The following is an 18438-nucleotide window of genomic DNA, read 5'->3' on the forward strand; positions in this document are numbered from 1 at the left end:
GGGGGCTAGATGTGGAAAATATGGAAAATGGAGCATTTTTTAACTTTGGAGAAAGCAGCTGTAAGTGGAGAAAGGAAGCTCCTTGTCTTTGGAGGGAGCTTTTGTCTCTTTTACAGAATAGTTTGTGGGAGAATGTGACTGGAGCAAGAGTAAGAGACTGATCATAAACCCCTGGAAATCAGAAACCTTTTGTTCACCTTTAGTTCATCCTGTGTTTTTATATTTACCATTTCTCAGGCAACAAAATGATTAATATAATGAAATCCACTTTGTTTTAATCACATATCTGATGTATGGGAAGTACAACTATATTTCTCAAATATGGGTTCACTTTATTCATAGTAATGTTTTAACTGAATTTTTATTGTTTCTTAAAAAATTAATATTTAGGAAAAGTACATGGGAATTTGCTTTTATGGTTTTAATGCATGTTTTTTTTTCTTGTAGATAAGAAGCCCAGCTTAAGTCTCTGACTGCTGTAACACAATCTCCAAACTTTGACATCTTTGCTAGTGAATGTTGTTATCCTCTAGAAAAGTGAGTGTACTTAGAAAAATTTGCATAATGGTGCTTTGTCTTTTACACTTCTTATCAGCAGCAAATGCACAGAGAACCCTTCATGTGTTTACTGATCTCTGTAAATGTGAAGTGTTGTCTGAAAGTGGGGTTTTATTAAATGTGTTTGTATAATTTTTTAATATGGTTTGTGATGTTTTTGCTCAGACTGTGTTCAAAGTAATGAAGTTATTCTCCATTATTTTGTGATTGAAAATAACTAGATTGCTTATAATCAGCTTCTTTCTGTTCTGTACAGATATTCATACCTCTGTCTATAGAATGATTGTTGTACTTCGGCTTTTTTTCTCAGCTGAGGTTGAGCCATGGCAAGATTTTCAATGTGCTTTTTGCTTTTGAAGTCAGTCTGTTTAAAATTCTGTTTAAAATTCTAAATCTCCACGAAATTCTGGTTTGTAACTTGGAAAATATAACGGGTAGTGATGGTTGCACATTAATTCCCAGCAGTGCTTCTGATGCACTGAAGGGCTGCTGTTGCTGAGGGTGTGGGTGGTTGGTGCCCTGTGGTTGCTGGACACTGCTGGGCCCGTGCAGTGCTTCAGTTGGAGAATGGGCCCACAGTGACCCTGGGGCAACGCAGGGAGCCTGTGAGCCCTGAGCAGCCTCCTCAGCCCTGCCCCAGGCACAGCCCAAACCTGCCTGCCTCTGCTGCTTCCTCAGCCCTGGCAGCTGGCCAGGCTCCAGCACTTTGTAGCTACACTGATTTGGGAGTTACACTGGTTTATACTGAGCTGGGGCTCAGCAGGACATGCAGGTCCCGGAGCTGAGTTTGTGTTTGAGCTCCCCCAGACAAAGGAAGGAATGATGAATCTGACTCCCATGTTCTCAGAAGGCTCATTTATTATTTTATGTTACTATATTATATTAAAGAATACTAAACTACACTAAAAAATACAGAAAGGATACTTACAGAATGCTAAAAGATAATAATGAAAACTTGTGACTCTCTCCAGAGCCCTGACACAGCTTGGCCCTGATTGGCCAAAGAGTGAAAACAACTCCCAGCAGAATCCAATGGAACAATCACCTGTGGGTAAACAATCTCCAAACACATTCCACAGAGCACAACACAGGAGAAGCAAATGAGATAAGAAGTGTTTCCCTTCTCTCTGAGGCTTCTCAGCTTCCCAGGAGAAAAATCCTGGGCAAAGGGATTTTATCAGAGAATGTGACATGGAGCTGAGTAGAACATGCAGGTCCTTAAACCTCAGGTCAGCTGGCTTGTGGGAGATCAAAGCTTTAAGGCTGAATTATTTTATCAGTTCCATTGTCTCTGTGATCAAGTCACAGCCTAATCAGTGCTTTGAGGTTCAGAATGGTGAAAACTCCTACAGCTTGTGTAGAGTAACTCACTGTGCTCAGGCTGGTGCTTACCTTTCAAAATACATCCAGGCCATGTCCACGTGTTCCTTGTCAGCCTCTGATTTCCCCTCCAAATGCTGTGTTGCCTGTGCACCAGGTTGTGAAGGATTCTCAATTATAATAATGTGATAAAGGATAATTTGGGTTTGTTAGTGGAGAGAATGATTTGTCATGAATACAAAAGTGGTGGAGTTGGTCTGTAGCACGTTTTTTCATAGGGGTTCAAGCCTTGAGCTGGCAGTTTTTGCGGTGTTCTGGGTTCTGTTTAAGGAAATGTTTTGGAGCTCCAGCTGTAACTGGAAGAATTGTCTTCATGCATTTGCCTTTGTTGCTGCTTTATGGTTAGTATTTAAATGCCAAAACTCAGGCCTTGTGCTGTTACTTGTAGTTCTCTAATGCTGAGTGAAGCTCAAAGCTGTAGTAGCTACTTCTGGTGTAAGTGTGCTCAGGAGCAGCAGCACTGAAGTGAGAGGTGGAAGAACCCTTTTATCCTTTAGCATCATCTGTTACAACCTTCATAACCAATTTTCTCCTCTTAGGGAGCTGCTGCCTTAAAACAGAGCTTTGTTTAGTTCTTGCTGTGGCATTTTATTGACATTTGACCCCTTTGTATCTCATAGCAGCTCTGGAACCAGGCAACTGCTGTGTGTTCTTAATAATGTTGAGAATTCTTCTTCCCTTTGTTGCTTGCACACAAGTGGCCTGTTGGGGCTTGGTTTTAATGTACTTATAAAACTTGTCCTCATGTTCATCTTTGCAGTTTTTCAGCTGTGCTCTCTGCAGTCTGGCTGCTTTTAGGGGCATCTGAGATTGCTGGCACAGCCTGATGGAAAATGCTCCTTTAAACATCTAAACAGTTTGTGAATAGATGAACAAGGAAAAGTTGCTCCTTCTTCAGTAGTTGAAAGTGAAGCTCTCTGATACAAACTGGTGCTGAAGGGTCAGTTTGAACTCAGAGGCTTTTCCTGAAGAAAAATACCCTGTAACCAAAACATAATTTACCCTTTGACTGTTTGCTCTGGGAAACAGAAATGAAAACATGATAAAATAGGGAACAATCATAGTTGAATGAATGGAGAATCCTTTTCCTGTTCCAAAACTTCGGTGTGAGTCAGTCAAAATTCGGTTTTTTTTAGAATGGAGTGCTTGCTTCCATGCCTGCAGTGAATCAGGCTCTTTGGATTGGTGATGTGGGTTTGAAAGATAAAAGTTGTATTTGTGGAGTTATTTTTTCTCACTTCTGTTCAATGTGTCTTTTTCTCTTATTGATCCTTGTTGGGAAAGAATGGTTCAACAAGTTCCAGAAAACATAAACTTTCCAAATGAGGAAGAGAAGATCTTGACACTCTGGAAAAATCTAAATTGTTTCAAGGAATGCCTGAAGCAATCAAAGAACAGACCTAGGTAAGAATTGTTAAAAGCTGCAGCAATTGTGTGGCAGTGCAGGGCTGGCTTGGCTGTGGTTACTCTTTGTTTTCCCTTGGTTCTGTAAACAGCAGCTGCTCCCTTGGCCAGCAGCAGGCCTGGCTCTTGCTGCCATCCCTTGGTGAAGATCAGCAGTGTTCAAACCCTTGTAATAAACCTGTAATTTTCTGCCTGGTGGGTTGGTAAGAGAAATGGGGAGGAATCCTGGTAAAACTGAACAGGCTGGAACGTTCCCTGCAGTGCCACTGCCAGCACCTGATGATGGAGGAGGAAGGAATGGACATTTTCTAAGTGAAACACAAGTAGTGCAAGCATGGAGTCACCTGTCACTGACCTGCTGCTGAGTTTTTGTGGTTTTTATGAGGAATGTTTTGTGTTGTAGGTTCAACTTCTACGACGGCCCCCCGTTTGCCACGGGGCTGCCCCACTATGGCCACATTCTTGCAGGAACCATCAAAGACATTGTGACCAGATTTGCTCATCAGAGTGGTTTCCATGTTGAGAGGAGGTTTGGCTGGGATTGCCACGGCTTGCCTGTGGTATGTGTCATGAATTTACTGCAGATACTTCTGTAGGTTCCTCTTTCCCTGCTGTTCCCTGCTTATCACTCATATTTCTGTTGCTTTTATGCCTGACATTGTTGCTAAAAGAGAAATGGAAGTTCCTTGTCCAGTGTGTTTCTCTGGCTTTTGTGTCTGGTGAGTTCAGGAGCTTCCTTCTGGTCATTGCTATGAACCTGGATTTATTTGGCTCATATTTCAGAAAGTGGTGTTTTGTTTATTTTTCTAAGGAAACTAAAGAAACAGTCGCACCAGGGTGAGCCTGTGAAATCCCTGCCTAGCTCAGGTGCAGCTCCCATGAAATCCCAGAAGGTTCAAGGAGGCCCCTGAGCCTCATTAGAATGCACAGGACACACAAAGTATCCAGGGGACTCCTGAAGGCTTTTGCTAACAGGCTGTTTTGTTTGGTTGTTTTCCATGTTCCAGGAATATGAGATTGACAAGACTTTGGGCATTAAAGGGCCAGAGGATGTGGCAAAGATGGGCATTGAAGCTTACAACAAAGAGTGCAGAGGGATTGTCATGAGATATGCCAAGGAGTGGGAGGTGAGTGCAGGCTCAGTCCACGTTCTGCTGAGCATTTCTAAATGTGTTTGTGCAGGAGTGTTTCAGGTGGGGGGAACTTCATCATTTTCTCTGATTGTGTGCATCAATCTCATGCCTTTAAGCTCCTGTGTTTCTCCCCTGTGATCCTGAAAGAGAACAAAAAAAGCTCCTTTGTGGCTTGGAACAGAAACTGCTGTGCTGTCAGGAGAAGGTTACTGGCAGGTTACCTGGAGCTCAAAGTGTCTGATGAGCTACACTGAACAAATAACAGATATGTTGAACATTGTCTCTTTGTGTCTTCTTTTGTATAGGAAATTGAAAGATCTGTCTGGTTTTCTAATGGAGCCATTAAAGAAAATTACCATTAACCTCACTGCTTTTCTGCTCCTCCTTCCCCACAGTCTTTTCACTGCCAGACTGCAGGACAGCAGCTTGTATTTTTGGAAGAACAGAAATTCTCACATCTGGTTCTGTCACCAGAGGTGTGGGTAAAACCTCAGTTTTCCCAGAGAATATTGGTGTCAGCTTTTCATCCCAGGAATACAGGGAGAGTGTTGATGTCTGTGAGTTTGAAGAATGGTAGTTCTCTAAAAAGATTTTCAATAAAGCTGTATCTTAACCATAATTTTTTTCCCTAGGCAGAACAGTTCTAATTATTTTAATTTTTTCCTCCTGCAAAGGCTCTTCTACTACATCCCACTCCTCTGCATGTTTCTAGTCCTGCTATATTTCTTTTCATGGAAATAGGAATTTCTTACTTGAGTATCACTTTCCTCTTGCCCTTGGGAGCATGAAGACACCAGAGGTGCCTTGGGTAGAGTAACTGTGGCTGGATGAAAAGCAGACAGTTTGTTTTTTTCAAATTACACTCTGAAATGTTGTATTTCAAACCCATCATTGATAATTCTTTATTGCTTTTAGAAATAAAAATAGCAAGATTCATTCTGGTTTGTTTTGGTGGTTTAACCCCAGCTGGCAGCCAAGTACCAAAGAGTGGAGATAAGAACAGTTAATTTGAAACAAAATAAAATATTATAATGATGTTAATGATAATAATAATAATAGTAAAAGAGGACAGAGGGAGGAATGAAAGCCAGGAAAACCAGGTGATGGCCAGCCCAGGGATTCACAGCTCCTGGCCAAGTCCCCCCAGTTCTCTGCTGGGCTCGATGTCCTGTGCTATGGAATGTCCCTTTGGATCAGCTGTCCTGGCTTTTCTGTGTCCTGGCTCTTCTCCCACCCAGCTCCTTGTGCAGCTCCTGGCTGGCACAGCCTGGGAAACTGAGAACTCCTTGCTTAGGGCAAGCACAGCTCAGCAGCACCTAAGCCAGCAGTGGGTTAACAACATGATTCCCATCCTAAATCCAGAACACAGCACTGGACAGCTATTAAGAAGAAAGTTAACTCTATCCCAGCCTCACCTGGAACATTTGGGGTTCCTTTTCCATACCTTTTAACTTGCTGTGCTTCAGCAGCTGGTGTTTTTGCAGTGCTGGTTAGTGCAAGCATTTGATCTTTTGGGTGGCGATTGGATTTTGTATTTTGTTTTGTTCTAAACTTGTGCGTGTGTGTATTTAGATATTAAATAAAATAATGAAATTTGTTTAAACTCAAATATTTTGGGATAGTGCTGGGAGAGGAATTACCAACATTCCTGTTAGATAATGTTTGTTTTCTGCCTGGAGTGGTTAGCAAATATTTGAGCCTTATGAAAAAATAGAAAAATAGAAAAGGTTCCTTGGCTGTGTGAGGTCTCACAATGCTGACCAGGCATACTGCTCCAACTCAGTGAATCCTTGTGCTATCAGTCCTAGGCTGTGGATCTTATTAGTGGAATGTCAGAGTGGCCTAAAGGTCAGCATGGAAACTGATCCATGTCAGAGCTCAGGTGTGGTATGAAAATGCAGAGGTGAGGGAGTGAATGTTTTGTGTTCCCTTGGCTGGCCTGACATTCAGTGTGGGCTCTGTTAACAGGGTCAGGACAGCTGTCCCTGCCTTGGCTCTCTGGAGCTGGGGGTTTGGGTGGCTGTGAAATCCCACTTGTCCCAGTGAATCCCACAGCTGGCTCATTCCTCATCAGTGTCTGAGTGTGACCGTGGCCTGTCCTGAGCCAGGGCTGGCACCTGGCACTGCTGGGGCTCTGGGCAGGCACAGGAGGCAGCTGGCCCTGGAAGGGTTTGAGAACTTGTCATGTATCAATTTCTCTCAGCATTGCTTTGTCTTCAAGTTACATCATGTTTGCATGGAGCTGAAAGCTGAGACACTTCTGGGTTTTCACTGTCTCTGCAACAACTAGTCTTAAAAATAGAAGTGTGACCACTGTCATGAAGAGCAATTTTCAGGCATTTGAACCTTGGCTGAACCTTGAGTGATCCACCATTTCTATCTGATGAATGATCCAATGATCTACTGTTCTTGCTGTGTTGACATTTGCCTGATGTGTGACCTTGGTTCTAAATAACCATCTCATGGTTTCATTCCTTCCTTCTTTCTGCCTGTATGAATACACTGTTTGGAACTATTATCAGGCTAAAATACCTTGTAGATATATTTCATTGAGATGGGACAACACTGCACTTAAAACCCAGCTGATTTTTATTTTACAGAATAAATATTTGTAATGTATCTTGCTGATGCATTATTAAGATGCCTTTCAATCTGTTTTTGTGTCTTAACAGTTCAGTGTTACCAGATTAGGACGCTGGATTGACTTTGAAAATGACTATAAAACTCTTTACCCCGAGTTCATGGAGTCTGTGTGGTAAGTGAGCACTCACTGCTTTGGGGATTTGAAATGTGAGAAAGACTTCACCCATTGCAAACATGTATTGGTCCTTGTGTCACTGGAACTGCTCAGAAAATGCCAAATGCAGATAAAACATCAGGCAGAGGAATTAAAGTGATGTGAAATCTCTTGATGTTCAAGTGATGGAATGAATTGTCCCATTTTTTCCTTCTCGAGGATAGCTGGGCTTTGCAAAATAAAGGGCACCAACACTGCCCTGAAATCTTACTGCTCCACTCCAGCTTCAAAGCACTTCTGAAGATCTATTAATATGGTCCTTGGCTGGTTTAGGAAATTACATTCTAGCTCTGCATTCTTGATGTTCTTCACACTGTCAGCTGTAAATGGCAAACTGTCCAAGCTCAGTTTAGCTCCAAACCTCTCCTTCAAGCCTGATTTTAGAGGCTGTGAATCTGCTGTTATCTTTTTCTTGGCAGCACAGTTTGACAACTGCCTTGGACTCCTGGTGCAGAGCTTAATAAAATTTGGGTGTTTTGGCACTGTGTTCAGGTTCTGTTGGGATTTCAGAAGACAAGAAAACCTTCCAGGTTAAGGATGAGCAGGTTGGTTTAACACTGAAGGAATGGCAGCTGTGAGACCTTTGGGTGATAGAATCACAAGGTGAATTCAACATCCATTGAAAAGCAAATGATGTGCTGATGATAATAAAGTATTGAATATTTGGTAATATTAGCATTATTAATCAGCTTTAATTGTGTAGTTTCATAAAGTTCTGCCCCTGGATTGACAGAGCTCTTAGATGTCCCTGAAGTGCCAGTGAGATTTCAGTGAGCAGTGGAGGGATGGTGGGAAGGCAGCAGATGTTTAACTCGCTCAGCTGAAGAAACCCTGCATAATTATAAAGCCAAAAACTGACAAGAAACCTTCATTTTGTAAATTACAAAAATACTTAGTGGCACCTCAAATCCTGTTTAATGGGCAGCTTAAAAACCAAACCTGCCTTGAGCTAGTTGCAGGGTCTCTCTCAGCAGCCCAAGCCTTTTTTTGGTGTTTTTTTTATCCCACCACCTCTTCTTTTGAATTTCTGTGTTACAGAGATCACCTCCTCTAATGCCTGCTTTGATACAAACTCTAAATTATATTTCCTCTGAAAACTCAGTGAGGTTTCAGGAAGCATGTAGGCAGACAGCCTCTTAATTTTGTACTTTTTTTGCTTCCTGATACTGTTAAGTTTCTGTTAAATCCTGTAATGAAACATTTTCTGTTTTTAAAAATTGGTGGGTTTTTTTGGGAAGACTCCTAGGACTGTCTCAGGGCTGAAGGAGATGATGCTTAAAGAGAGCTCTGTCACTGCACTTAGAGTGGTGCTTTTGGCAGGGTAATGCCCAATTTCCTAAAAATTAAATAAATTCAATGGTTAGCCAGGCAATCATCAGACCCACAAGGTGTTACTGAAGTTACATTGCATGTCCCTCAGGAGTGTTAATTTGAGCTGTAGGTTCTAGAATGCTTCTTTCACAATTGATTTAATTTTTTCTAAAAGATTTAAATTTCTAAATTTAGTGTCCAGTTATGTACAAAGGAGAAACTGCAGCTTAATTTCTGCATTGGCTGCCCTGGAGACCATATTGGCCTGTCCAGTGGTTTGACCTTGCTGTTGTTCTGTCTGTGGGAGTACAATGCTGATTTTAGGTCCAGAAAAAATAACCTGGTTATGAAAATGGGAGTGGGCATGGCAGCTGTAGGTTTTGTGGTTAAAATATGGTGAGGAGTTTGTCTTTAGTTATATAATCAGCTAAACCAGTCTGTTGAGGTTGTTTTTTTCTGGTCTGTAGCTTTTCCTGCAGCTCTGGAGTGGCTTCAACTGGAATTTCTATGTGACATGTGGTGTTTTCTTCCTTGTTTCTGTTGAGTTCAGGGAGAAAATCTAATACTGGTAATAAATGTTGTTTTCAGTGGTGGCTGATTTGATCCAAATCCTTTAGATTTGGAGTATTTAGGACTCAGACACCAAATACATCTGTTGTACAGTATCTCAACAAAACAATATTAGTGAGCTAAGAATGCTGGAGAGCATTTCTTTTTTAGCTTTATAATTGGTCTGGTGGAAATGACTGCTTTGTTGGCATTTTGATGCTGTCATATGATGACTGACTAAATTTTTGCCTGCTAAATTTTGACTTACAGCAAAACATTCATTGGTAGAATTGTGGTATCCTGGCAGAATTTTTTAGGGGAGGATTGAAAGTTGGTGTCAGTGAGAGGTGATACTGCACTGGTTTTGCATGTTAAGATCCAGTCAGCTCTGCATATATTGAATAACTTAAATAGAATTAGAAATTAAAGGTTATGTACAATTTGTCCTGCAGCCAGCTGGATCTCAGTTAAGAAGTGCCCTTCACTGGAACAGTGCAGTGAGTGATGTTTTGACCTGGCATGGCACAAACATGGAATATCTTCTTGCCTTTTTCTTGTACAGCCACAAGGCACATCCAGGGAAATGGAGAGGAGTTTGGGAGCTTAAACTTCTCACTGAGGTGGTCTGAAAGAAACCTTTGGGAGCTGGAATAACTGTAAATGATGGTTCTCAGTGCTGGGTGTGAGTTCACCCCTGGGAAGCTGTCCGGTTTTCGGCTGTTTGGAGGGCCTGGAAAGGCCCGGGGTGGCCTTGGGGCAGCCGCGTTTCAAAGGACGAGAAGAGGCTTCAGTTCTTTTCTCGGTCTTGGTGTTTATTAATTGTTTATCTAAAAGATTTTCTCTCGGCCCGACAGAGCTCTGCTCAGCAGCCAGCCATGAGCACACTCCCCTCCCTCCGGGCGGTCACCTATCTTTATACCCAAAGTTACATATACAATATTTATCATTTTTCCCCAATACCTTTCACCCTTATTGCCTGGTGCACTTTTAGTAATGACCAATCCCAAAGTGCCACCATCACCACAGAAGATGGAGGAGAAGAAGAAGAAGGACAGGACACGCCCCAATTCCTCCATCTTACTTCTCTAAACCCCCCTGTACAGAAATCCTAAACCCTGTGTTTCCCTCTCCAATTAACCAATCCCTTCACCATTCACCCCGGTGAAACCCTCCTATCCTCATACAGGTGTTGTCTCCCGTGTAGGATCAAAGTCCAGCCACCAGACACTTCTGGAACATTCCAGGGCTCCTGAGCCCCCCCAAGGGTGGTCTCAGTGACACCTCAGTCCTGAGGTGCTGAGATCCCACAGGAAGCAGTCCAGGTGGGATGAGGGGATGTTCTGCATTTCCAGGTGATGTCAGGGCTTTTCCTCTCCTCCTGCTCCTCTGAAAGGTGGCTCGAGCAGATTTCTGTCACCATCTAGTGCCCAAACGAGCAACTGCGGGCTGAGCTGGCAGAGACAGCCCTTGGAGACAGAGCTGTGGGAGGAGCTGGGCTCACACCCTGAGACAGGCCCAGCACCCAGCACTAAACCACAATGATCTCAGAGCAACAGGTCTCTGAACAGAAATTCTCCCAATAGATTTCCAGAAATAGAAATCCCTATTGTATTCAATGTATTCCATGACTAATGATTCTCTGGAGAGATACTGGTGATAAGAAGTGTGGTTTGCCCACTTTTCCATGAGCTACTTGTATTTTTTCCCTCATTCTTGTGTTTTTTTTATGCATTAAGTTCTCTAGTCCCCTTGTTGTTACCTTCTCACCATTCCAGTCTTGTTGTATCTCCTTAGCTGTATTTTGGGGGAGGAAAACTGCAGTCCTGACCTTTGGATAAGTCTAGCCTCAGTTTTAGATATTCAGAGTTACTGTTATGCAGGTATTTTGCATTTCTGGATTGATCCAGAATCTCTCAACAAACACACAGCTCTGAAGGTTACAGCTTGGAGGGTAGACCTGGAACAGGATAATCTCTGTATGCCAGGATTTTCAAGCTTTCAGTGCTAGTTTAACACAGAATTTAACAACTTCTGTACTCAACAATTCCTAGGCGCTGGAACAAAGAAATACTTTTCCTGCCTTTCTTCAGGAGCTGTCTTTCCAAGCTGCTATTCTAAAGATAGGTTGTGTTTGTTATTGGAATTCATGTTCCACTTAGGCTTTTTCTGATTCACATCCAGTGTTTTTTGAGTACCTTTTTTTTTGTCCCTAAGCATCTGTTTTTGCATGTTGCTTTCATTTTAATTTCCTCTTGTTTTTCAAGTGTTGTCCATGAGTTGTAGGAAAACCTTTTCTTCAGGATTTCTGCTTCCCATGGTGCTGTTAGGATGCAGTGTTTGCTGAATTTAAAATGACAGGGCTTCTTACATAGGGTGTTTTTTGTGCCTGGATTTGTTTGGTAGGTCTACAGAGGTTATAAAATTGTCCTTTTATCTTGGTGTGAGGTCACACAGCAATAATTTTGTCCATTTACCTAAATTACCATGGATATGTTGAAATCATAGACCTCAGGATCCTGCTGTCCTAATGGCTACTGTTTACAGAGGAAAAAAGAGGGGAAAGCACTTTATATGTGTTTGAAAGTAAATCTCAGTTATGAGGGAGTTTTCTGGAAAGATTGGAGTTCTCAAACCCTTAGAAAACCCTCAGATACTGATCATTGCAGACAGAGCCCCTTGATCCCTCACAGGAAGGGCATGAAGGGTTTGGGAAGCTCCAAGATCAAACCTTCTCTTTGAAGTGAGCTGGATGGAGGTGTCTGGGAAGTGCAGTTTGCTTTTGGGGATGAGAGATGCTGGGTGTGGGGTGCCAGGGCTGTTTGCAGTGCTGCATTGACTGATTCAGTATTTTTTAGAAGCAAAACTTCCATTTGCAGGAGTTTGGTTGTATCCATGTGCTGTTTGTGTGCTGTGTGTGTGACTTGGATGAACAAATTCTGCAGGAAGGTTCAGGATTTCTAGAAATTTTGAGAGCAAGGCTTTGTTATTGACTGGGCTTGACCCCCATGACACTTCAGGAACAACAAACTCTTATCACTTTGGAAGTTCAACACTCCCTGCACCTTTAGGGACCAGATTCTCTCTGAACAAGAAGCTGAAATATGCATCTTGAATTTCACCTTTTCCCAAACTGCATTTTTCTTCAGTAAAGGTCTGAGTGCTGCTCCCACAGCCAAGAGGATGCAACTAAATTTATTTATGTGTGAGGAGAAATACAGCAGAATTAGAGGAACAAGATTTGAGTGAGTAAATGGTTTGTTTGTCACTAGAAAGGAGCTCTGTGGTTTCCTTAGATTATTATTTTTTTTTTTTCAGAAGGCACTGCATGTTTAATTTTGGCTTACAAACCTGAGGCCCCTTTGTTGCAAAGTGTCAGCATTTTTCAAACATAAGGGTTAAACCATGTTTTGTGAGGTAATTGTCTAAAATATTGTGATGATTTTAATCAAAACATGGTCTCTACCTGTCAGTGACTCTTACTGTCAGGACCATCTCATCTGTGGCAGGTGGGCTCTGCTGCAGGGAGCTCTTTGGGAGCCAGCTCTGCTGGTCACACACCAGCAGCTTTTTTGTTAAGGAAACCATTTTAGGTGCTTTGTAAGATAACAAAAGACCTTGTGTAGTGGTAATGAGGGCTATGGTATCAAACAGCAGTTTTGACTCAACTATAATTTTGTTTATTCTGCTGGAATGGCTGTGTGAGGTTGTGACAAACTCCAAAGAGGGCAGGAGGCATGGAGGAGCTCAGGGCAGGGATGGGGCTCAGGGCAGGTGTAGCCATGATACTTTCTGAAAAATCCTTTTCTTAGGATTTTTTCTCCTGAGAAGCTGAGAGGCCTCAGGAACAAGTGTAAACAAGGATTATCTGCTGCTGTGGAATGCAACAGGTGCATCTGGGATTGGCCTCATGGGGTTGTTTCTAATTAATGGCCAATCACAGCTGGCTCAGACTCTCTGTCCGAGCCACAAGCCTTTGTTATCATTCTTCTTTTTCTGTTCTTAGCCAGCCTTCTGATGAAATCCTTTCTTCTATTCTTTTAGTATAGTTTTAATATCATATATATCATAAAATAATAAATCAGCCTTCTGAAATATGGAGTCAGATCCTCATCTCTTCCCTCATCCTGTGACCCCTGTGAACATGGGCACAGGCAGGGATGGAGCTCAGGGCAGGGCTGGTGGAGCTCAGGGCAGGGCTGGTGGAGCTCAGGGCAGGGATGGTGGAGCTCAGGGCAGGGCTGGTGGATCTAGGACAGGGATGGATCTCAGGACAGGGATGGTGGATCTCAGAACAACAGGGATGGTGGATCTCAGGGCAGGGATGGATCTCAGGGCAGGGATGGTGGAGCTCAGGGCAGGGATTGTGGATCTAGGACAGGGCTGTGCTCAGGACAGGGATGGTGGAGCTCATGGCAGGGATGGTGGAGCTCATGGCAGGGATGGTGGATCTAGGACAGGGATGGAGCTCAGGACAACAGGGCTGGTGGATCTCAGGACAACAGGGCTGGTGGAGCTCAGGGCAGGGATGGTGGATCTCAGAACAACAGGGATGGTGGATCTAGCACAGGGCCATGCTCAGGGCAGGGATTCCCTCAGAGCCCAGCCCTGCTCTGAGTGCACAGCTGGAGCCCAGGCTGTGCAGTGGGATGGGATTGCCACAGGAGGGAGATGCTGGCCCGCATTGGGAGCTTGGCAGCTCCACCAGTGCTCACCTTTCCTGAGCAGCTCCCTGAGTTTCCAGTTATATTTACAGCTGAATTAAATATTCAGTGTTTCTCTGGGTAGTTTTTGTGTGCTGTTAGTAGGCAGTGTTCTATAGAAAGGCAAGTGGAGCCTTTTTCTATAGGTGTTTCAGTTACTGTTTTTGAAAGGCAAATAGAACACCTTCAGTAGGAATGCTGTCACTTGTCACAGGCTGCATTAATTATGCTCTGAGGGGGTAAGCATACATTTAAAGTTACTTTAACTCCCACAAAAACTTGTGCAGTTAGCCAACTCAAATTTATATGCTGAAAGCTGGTGAAACTATATTCAGGGATCATTTTTATAAAAGACTGATCTAGATTTATACAAGTCTAAGTTGATAAATTTAAAATCTCCACTGTAAAATAGTCACTCACTGCTGTGTTTCAGATTTGGGTTGGGGGTCAGGCAGCCACATCTTGCTGTTGGTGACATTTCTTGTTTGAACAAGGTTTCTTTGGGGCTGTGTGTAAGGTAAGCACCTTTGTAGGAGTGCACAGCTCTGAGAGACTCCTGGCTTTGGCTGCTCTGTGGCAGAACTTGATGCTGCTGAAGGTCTCAGAGGCTTTTTCCATCTCAGACTTTGGATTATCTAATTTTTCTGATGTTATTGACCACTCATAGCAGAGTTTTTGACTTCTACTGGAGGCCCATGGATGAATCTGATTGGACTGCACATCTTGTCTGTGTGACATTCTCTATTTTCTCCAGCTGCCTAATCTGCAGTGTAATAATTATTCTGATTAAAGCATCACAGGACTTCATGTCAGCAAGCCAGGGCATGTCTCCTGATATTCTTATTTTGGGCCACAGATAAAATCAGTGCAATAGTCCACTTGTGGTTTTTGTTGAAGATGATAATTTCAAGCATAGAAGACAAGACACTGACTGAAACACAGGTCCAGATTCTCAAGCACAAAATGACAGCCTGCAGAAAGAAGTGCTGCTTGCCAGGACTGGGTTGGTTGCTTAGCAATGAGCTATTTATCTGCAAAGGGACCCAGAAAAGGGATCAGGATGGTTTGAAAACATAGTTTGAATAAAGGAGCTTTTAAAGTCAGCAGAGTTTAACAGTTTTGCTGTGAAATTCCAAACGAGGAGGCTCTGCAGCAGCTCTGATTTGTGAGTTGAAGCTGGCAGGATTATTTAAGGCTTGGCCTCTCCTGCCTTACAGCCTGCAGGCTGTGCCACTGAGTGTGCAAGTCAGCAGGGTGGGAGAAGCTGATAAATGCTGATGATCCTTGAGGAAACCCTGGAGCATTCAGGGTTTCTCCATCACATGGACACCTTGAGTTGTGTGAAGAGTTTCTCTGCCAGCTTCCATTCACCTTGAGCACTGACTCAATTTGTCACTTGCAATATTAATATTGCTGGCTTGATTATTTCAAGAAAACATAAGGCTCCAGCTCTGCTCCAGGCTGAACTGATGGTTTCCTACGCAGAGTTAGACCTTGGTGTGAGACTGATGTCTTGGTGAGGATCTGAGTTCAAAGGAGAACATTAAATTGCAGCCCTGAGTTCATGGTTAACTGTGGAAATGCTCTCAGATGAGCAGGATTTTCTTGGGCTGGGTTGCAGGTGACTCTGATTTGTGTCTGTGTCTCTGCTGTAGCTCTGGTTGCTGCTGCTGCAGAAAATTAAGATCATGTGAGAGGTGAGCAGCCATGTCACTACAGCTCTTCTCTAATTATGACTGATTTCAGCCTTAAGTGTTCAAATTCCAGGTGATCTTTTTATTTAGGAAATCTGAGGAGGGATTTAGATGGAACACAAATCCATATTGCTGGTTAATCTCTGTGCTATGCACCACTGCATGGAATACCAAGCTGCTGGTACCAGCCAAAGCCAAAATCTGCCAGAAATGCAGTTGTAATCAATTATATCTCTGCCTTTTGACTTGCAAATATTGTCTTTAGTTTATGGTGTATTTTTTTTAAAGTGTCATTCAGAAAGAAACTCCAGCTAGAGCAGAAATTGTAAAATAAATGTTACAGTTTATTTACTAAAAGTGAAACACCAAGTCATTCCTTGTTCCTTGTGTGCTTCCAGGTGGGTTTTCAAGCAGCTCTATGACAAAGGCCTGGTGTATAGAGGGGTGAAGGTCATGCCTTTTTCTACTGCATGCAACACCCCCCTGTCCAACTTTGAGTCCCATCAGAACTACAAGGTAAGCTGCAATCAGATTTCTCTATTTTCTTCTGTAAAGCTTTAGTACTTTTCACTTGGTGGTACCTAAACATGTCATTACACTTCAAATTGGTGGTAAAATCTAGGTAAATTGGTTAATTTTAGTCATATTTTGATGTATTTGATTGGATCACTTGATCTTAGACTTCTTCCTTGGTTACTACTTACAGATGTTTAAAGTACCCACTTTTTGTGGTAAACTCCTCCCTCTCTGTGCTCTCAGGGCTTTATTGCAGTGGTGGATTTTCATGCTGCATTTTCAGAGGAGAGCTGCATTGTCCCTGTCTGTGCACATCTGAGAAGAAGAGGGTCTCTGGCAGGGTTTGAATCTTCTGTGAGGAGATTTGTAAGGAATGTCAAAGACTCTGTAGCTGTAGGATAATGATTCTTCTAAAAATCATTAATTACATTGGGAAACACCAGAAAATGTTCTACCCAATATAATGCAGGATTTCCTGTGGTTTATAAAATGTTCTTTTAAAAATGAGTGACAAGATGAAGCAAATGCAGCTTCTCACAACAAACTCATGTTCATGTATGTGAAGGCAGAACTTGTGTCCCAATTTTCCAGATTCCACATTAGTTTCTAGATGGAGGTTTTGTATCCCCTCCAATCCTGACCCAGCCTCCACATCCTCACATTGTAAATCTTCCACTTGCATTGTGAGAGCAGAGAGCTAGCACAGATTGTACATCTGGTCTCTATATCTTGCCTAAAAAAGGCCAGTTTTCTGGCCAAAAATAGTGATTTTAAAGCAAATGTTTAAATAGACTTGGAGTACAATGCAGCCCACAGATACCAGAGAGATAGCAGAGCTTTCAGTGTTGCTGAGGGGTATTTATACTGAAGAAAAAATGGTTTGTGATTTATGAAAGAGAGATTTGCAAAGAGATCTTGATATTTGTGACTGTCTGACAACTGAAATAATTACTTTTCTTGCCCTTATTGGCTGACATTTCACACAGGCTCAGATAAATGAGATTTCTTTAGGAAAAAGAATTTTTTTGAAAGTTTGTATGTGTATCTATGTTCTCTTTTTCCATCAAGCTTGAAGCTCTTTTCTTGAGTCTTAATGAAATATTTAGGTGCTGTTTTTTACTGTAGAACCAGAGGTGTGTGTGTGGGCTGCTGCTCTGCCACTCCATGCACAAATTCCCTTTCTCATCTGCCAGAAATGGTGTTTGGAAGTTGTGGCTCTGTGAGCTGACAGGATTTATTGTTGGTGACCACAGTCATTCCTGGGTGTGAGGCAGCTGCTGCCTTTCTCTCAGGGGAAAGCAGCTTTGGCTGCTGTTTATTGATCCTCTGAGAGCTGGGACACAGATCAGGGGCACAAGAAGCACCTTCAGAACCAGAGCTGGGTGTCCAGCACACCTGAGTTACCAATGCCAGCAGCTGGTACTGCATTTAGCTGAGGAAATGGTGTCTGCAGGTGAAATTCTAACAGCTAAAACCCTACACAACACATTACCTACCAGCCTGGAGGGTATTTTTATACTTTCTCAATTGTTTTTATCTCCTTGGTGAGCTCAGTGAGGAGCCTGCAGTGCTGCCTCACCAGAACCGAGGGCTCCATCTCTGCCTGGGCCATGGCTTATGTAATATTTATGTTTTACTGTTGACTGCACCAGATGTTCACAGCAAATTCCCTCTGGAGCAGCCCTCAGCTCAGACAGAAATAGCTGCCTGTCCCATGATGCCAGTGAGTGTCCCATGATGCTGGCTGGAGAGCAGAGCCCTGGCCACAGCACCAATTCAGGGCTGAGGGTCGCTGTGCGTGGCACCCTCTGAGCTGGCACGTGGGATTTCAGAGATTTCAGAAGGAAAATTTCACATTTGCAGGCTTAGACTTGTTTTTACAAGCAGCTTTTCATCATATGTGAAATGTGAAGTGACTGAATAGGGTTGTAGTTGGCTGAAAGAAAAATTTCTTTTCAGGGGATTTTTTAAGACTCATTGAAGGTGAAGTTTTACAGGGTAGCTGACAAAGGTCTTCTGTCCTGAAGAGGGCCTTCCTCCCTGTATAAAGGCTTTTTACTCTTAAATATTGACATACTCTTATTTTAAGTACCCCAAATGTTTTTTTCCCCTTGTTAACAACTTCTAAATTAGAGATTAATCATTTGATGTGATGGCTGTTCTTCCTAATCCCTGGCTGCAGAAGAAAATGTGGAAAAGGCTTTATTTAGCAGTATCTAAGTATTTCTCAGTATCTGAGAAACTGCTCATTTTCCTGACCCTTGAGATTGGTTCTAAACTTTGAAAATGGGGTTATAAGTAGTGCCTATAGGAACTGCACTTGCCTTTCTTTGGTGTTTTGGCAGCAAATCCCCCAAATCTCCCTGCTAAGGGGGGATTTTAACCCTGTGGCCTGG

The 18438-nt window shown here is 42.7% G+C and overlaps 1 protein-coding gene and 1 non-coding gene across 4 annotated transcripts in view; both read left to right on the forward strand.

Moving 5' to 3' along the window:
• Positions 1–18438, forward strand: part of IARS1 (isoleucyl-tRNA synthetase 1) — a 96342-nt gene that overhangs the window by 1399 nt on the left and 76505 nt on the right. For all 3 annotated transcript variants that reach the window (XM_074550106.1, XM_074550104.1, XM_074550105.1), the window contains exons 2-7: positions 448–537; positions 3223–3342; positions 3746–3902; positions 4350–4469; positions 7148–7230; positions 15925–16042. In XM_074550106.1, coding sequence (XP_074406207.1) covers positions 3224–3342; positions 3746–3902; positions 4350–4469; positions 7148–7230; positions 15925–16042 — 597 coding nt within the window. In that variant the 5' untranslated portion in view covers positions 448–537; position 3223. The remainder of the gene's footprint in view (positions 1–447; positions 538–3222; positions 3343–3745; positions 3903–4349; positions 4470–7147; positions 7231–15924; positions 16043–18438) is intronic.
• LOC113460124 (small nucleolar RNA SNORA84) lies at positions 1075–1206 on the forward strand. Its single transcript, XR_003381871.1, has one exon. It is a non-coding gene; the product is annotated as a small nucleolar RNA SNORA84 (small nucleolar RNA).

Source organism: Zonotrichia albicollis, chromosome 12, assembly GCF_047830755.1.
Source record: "Zonotrichia albicollis isolate bZonAlb1 chromosome 12, bZonAlb1.hap1, whole genome shotgun sequence".
Classification (NCBI taxonomy): Eukaryota; Metazoa; Chordata; class Aves; order Passeriformes; family Passerellidae; genus Zonotrichia; species Zonotrichia albicollis.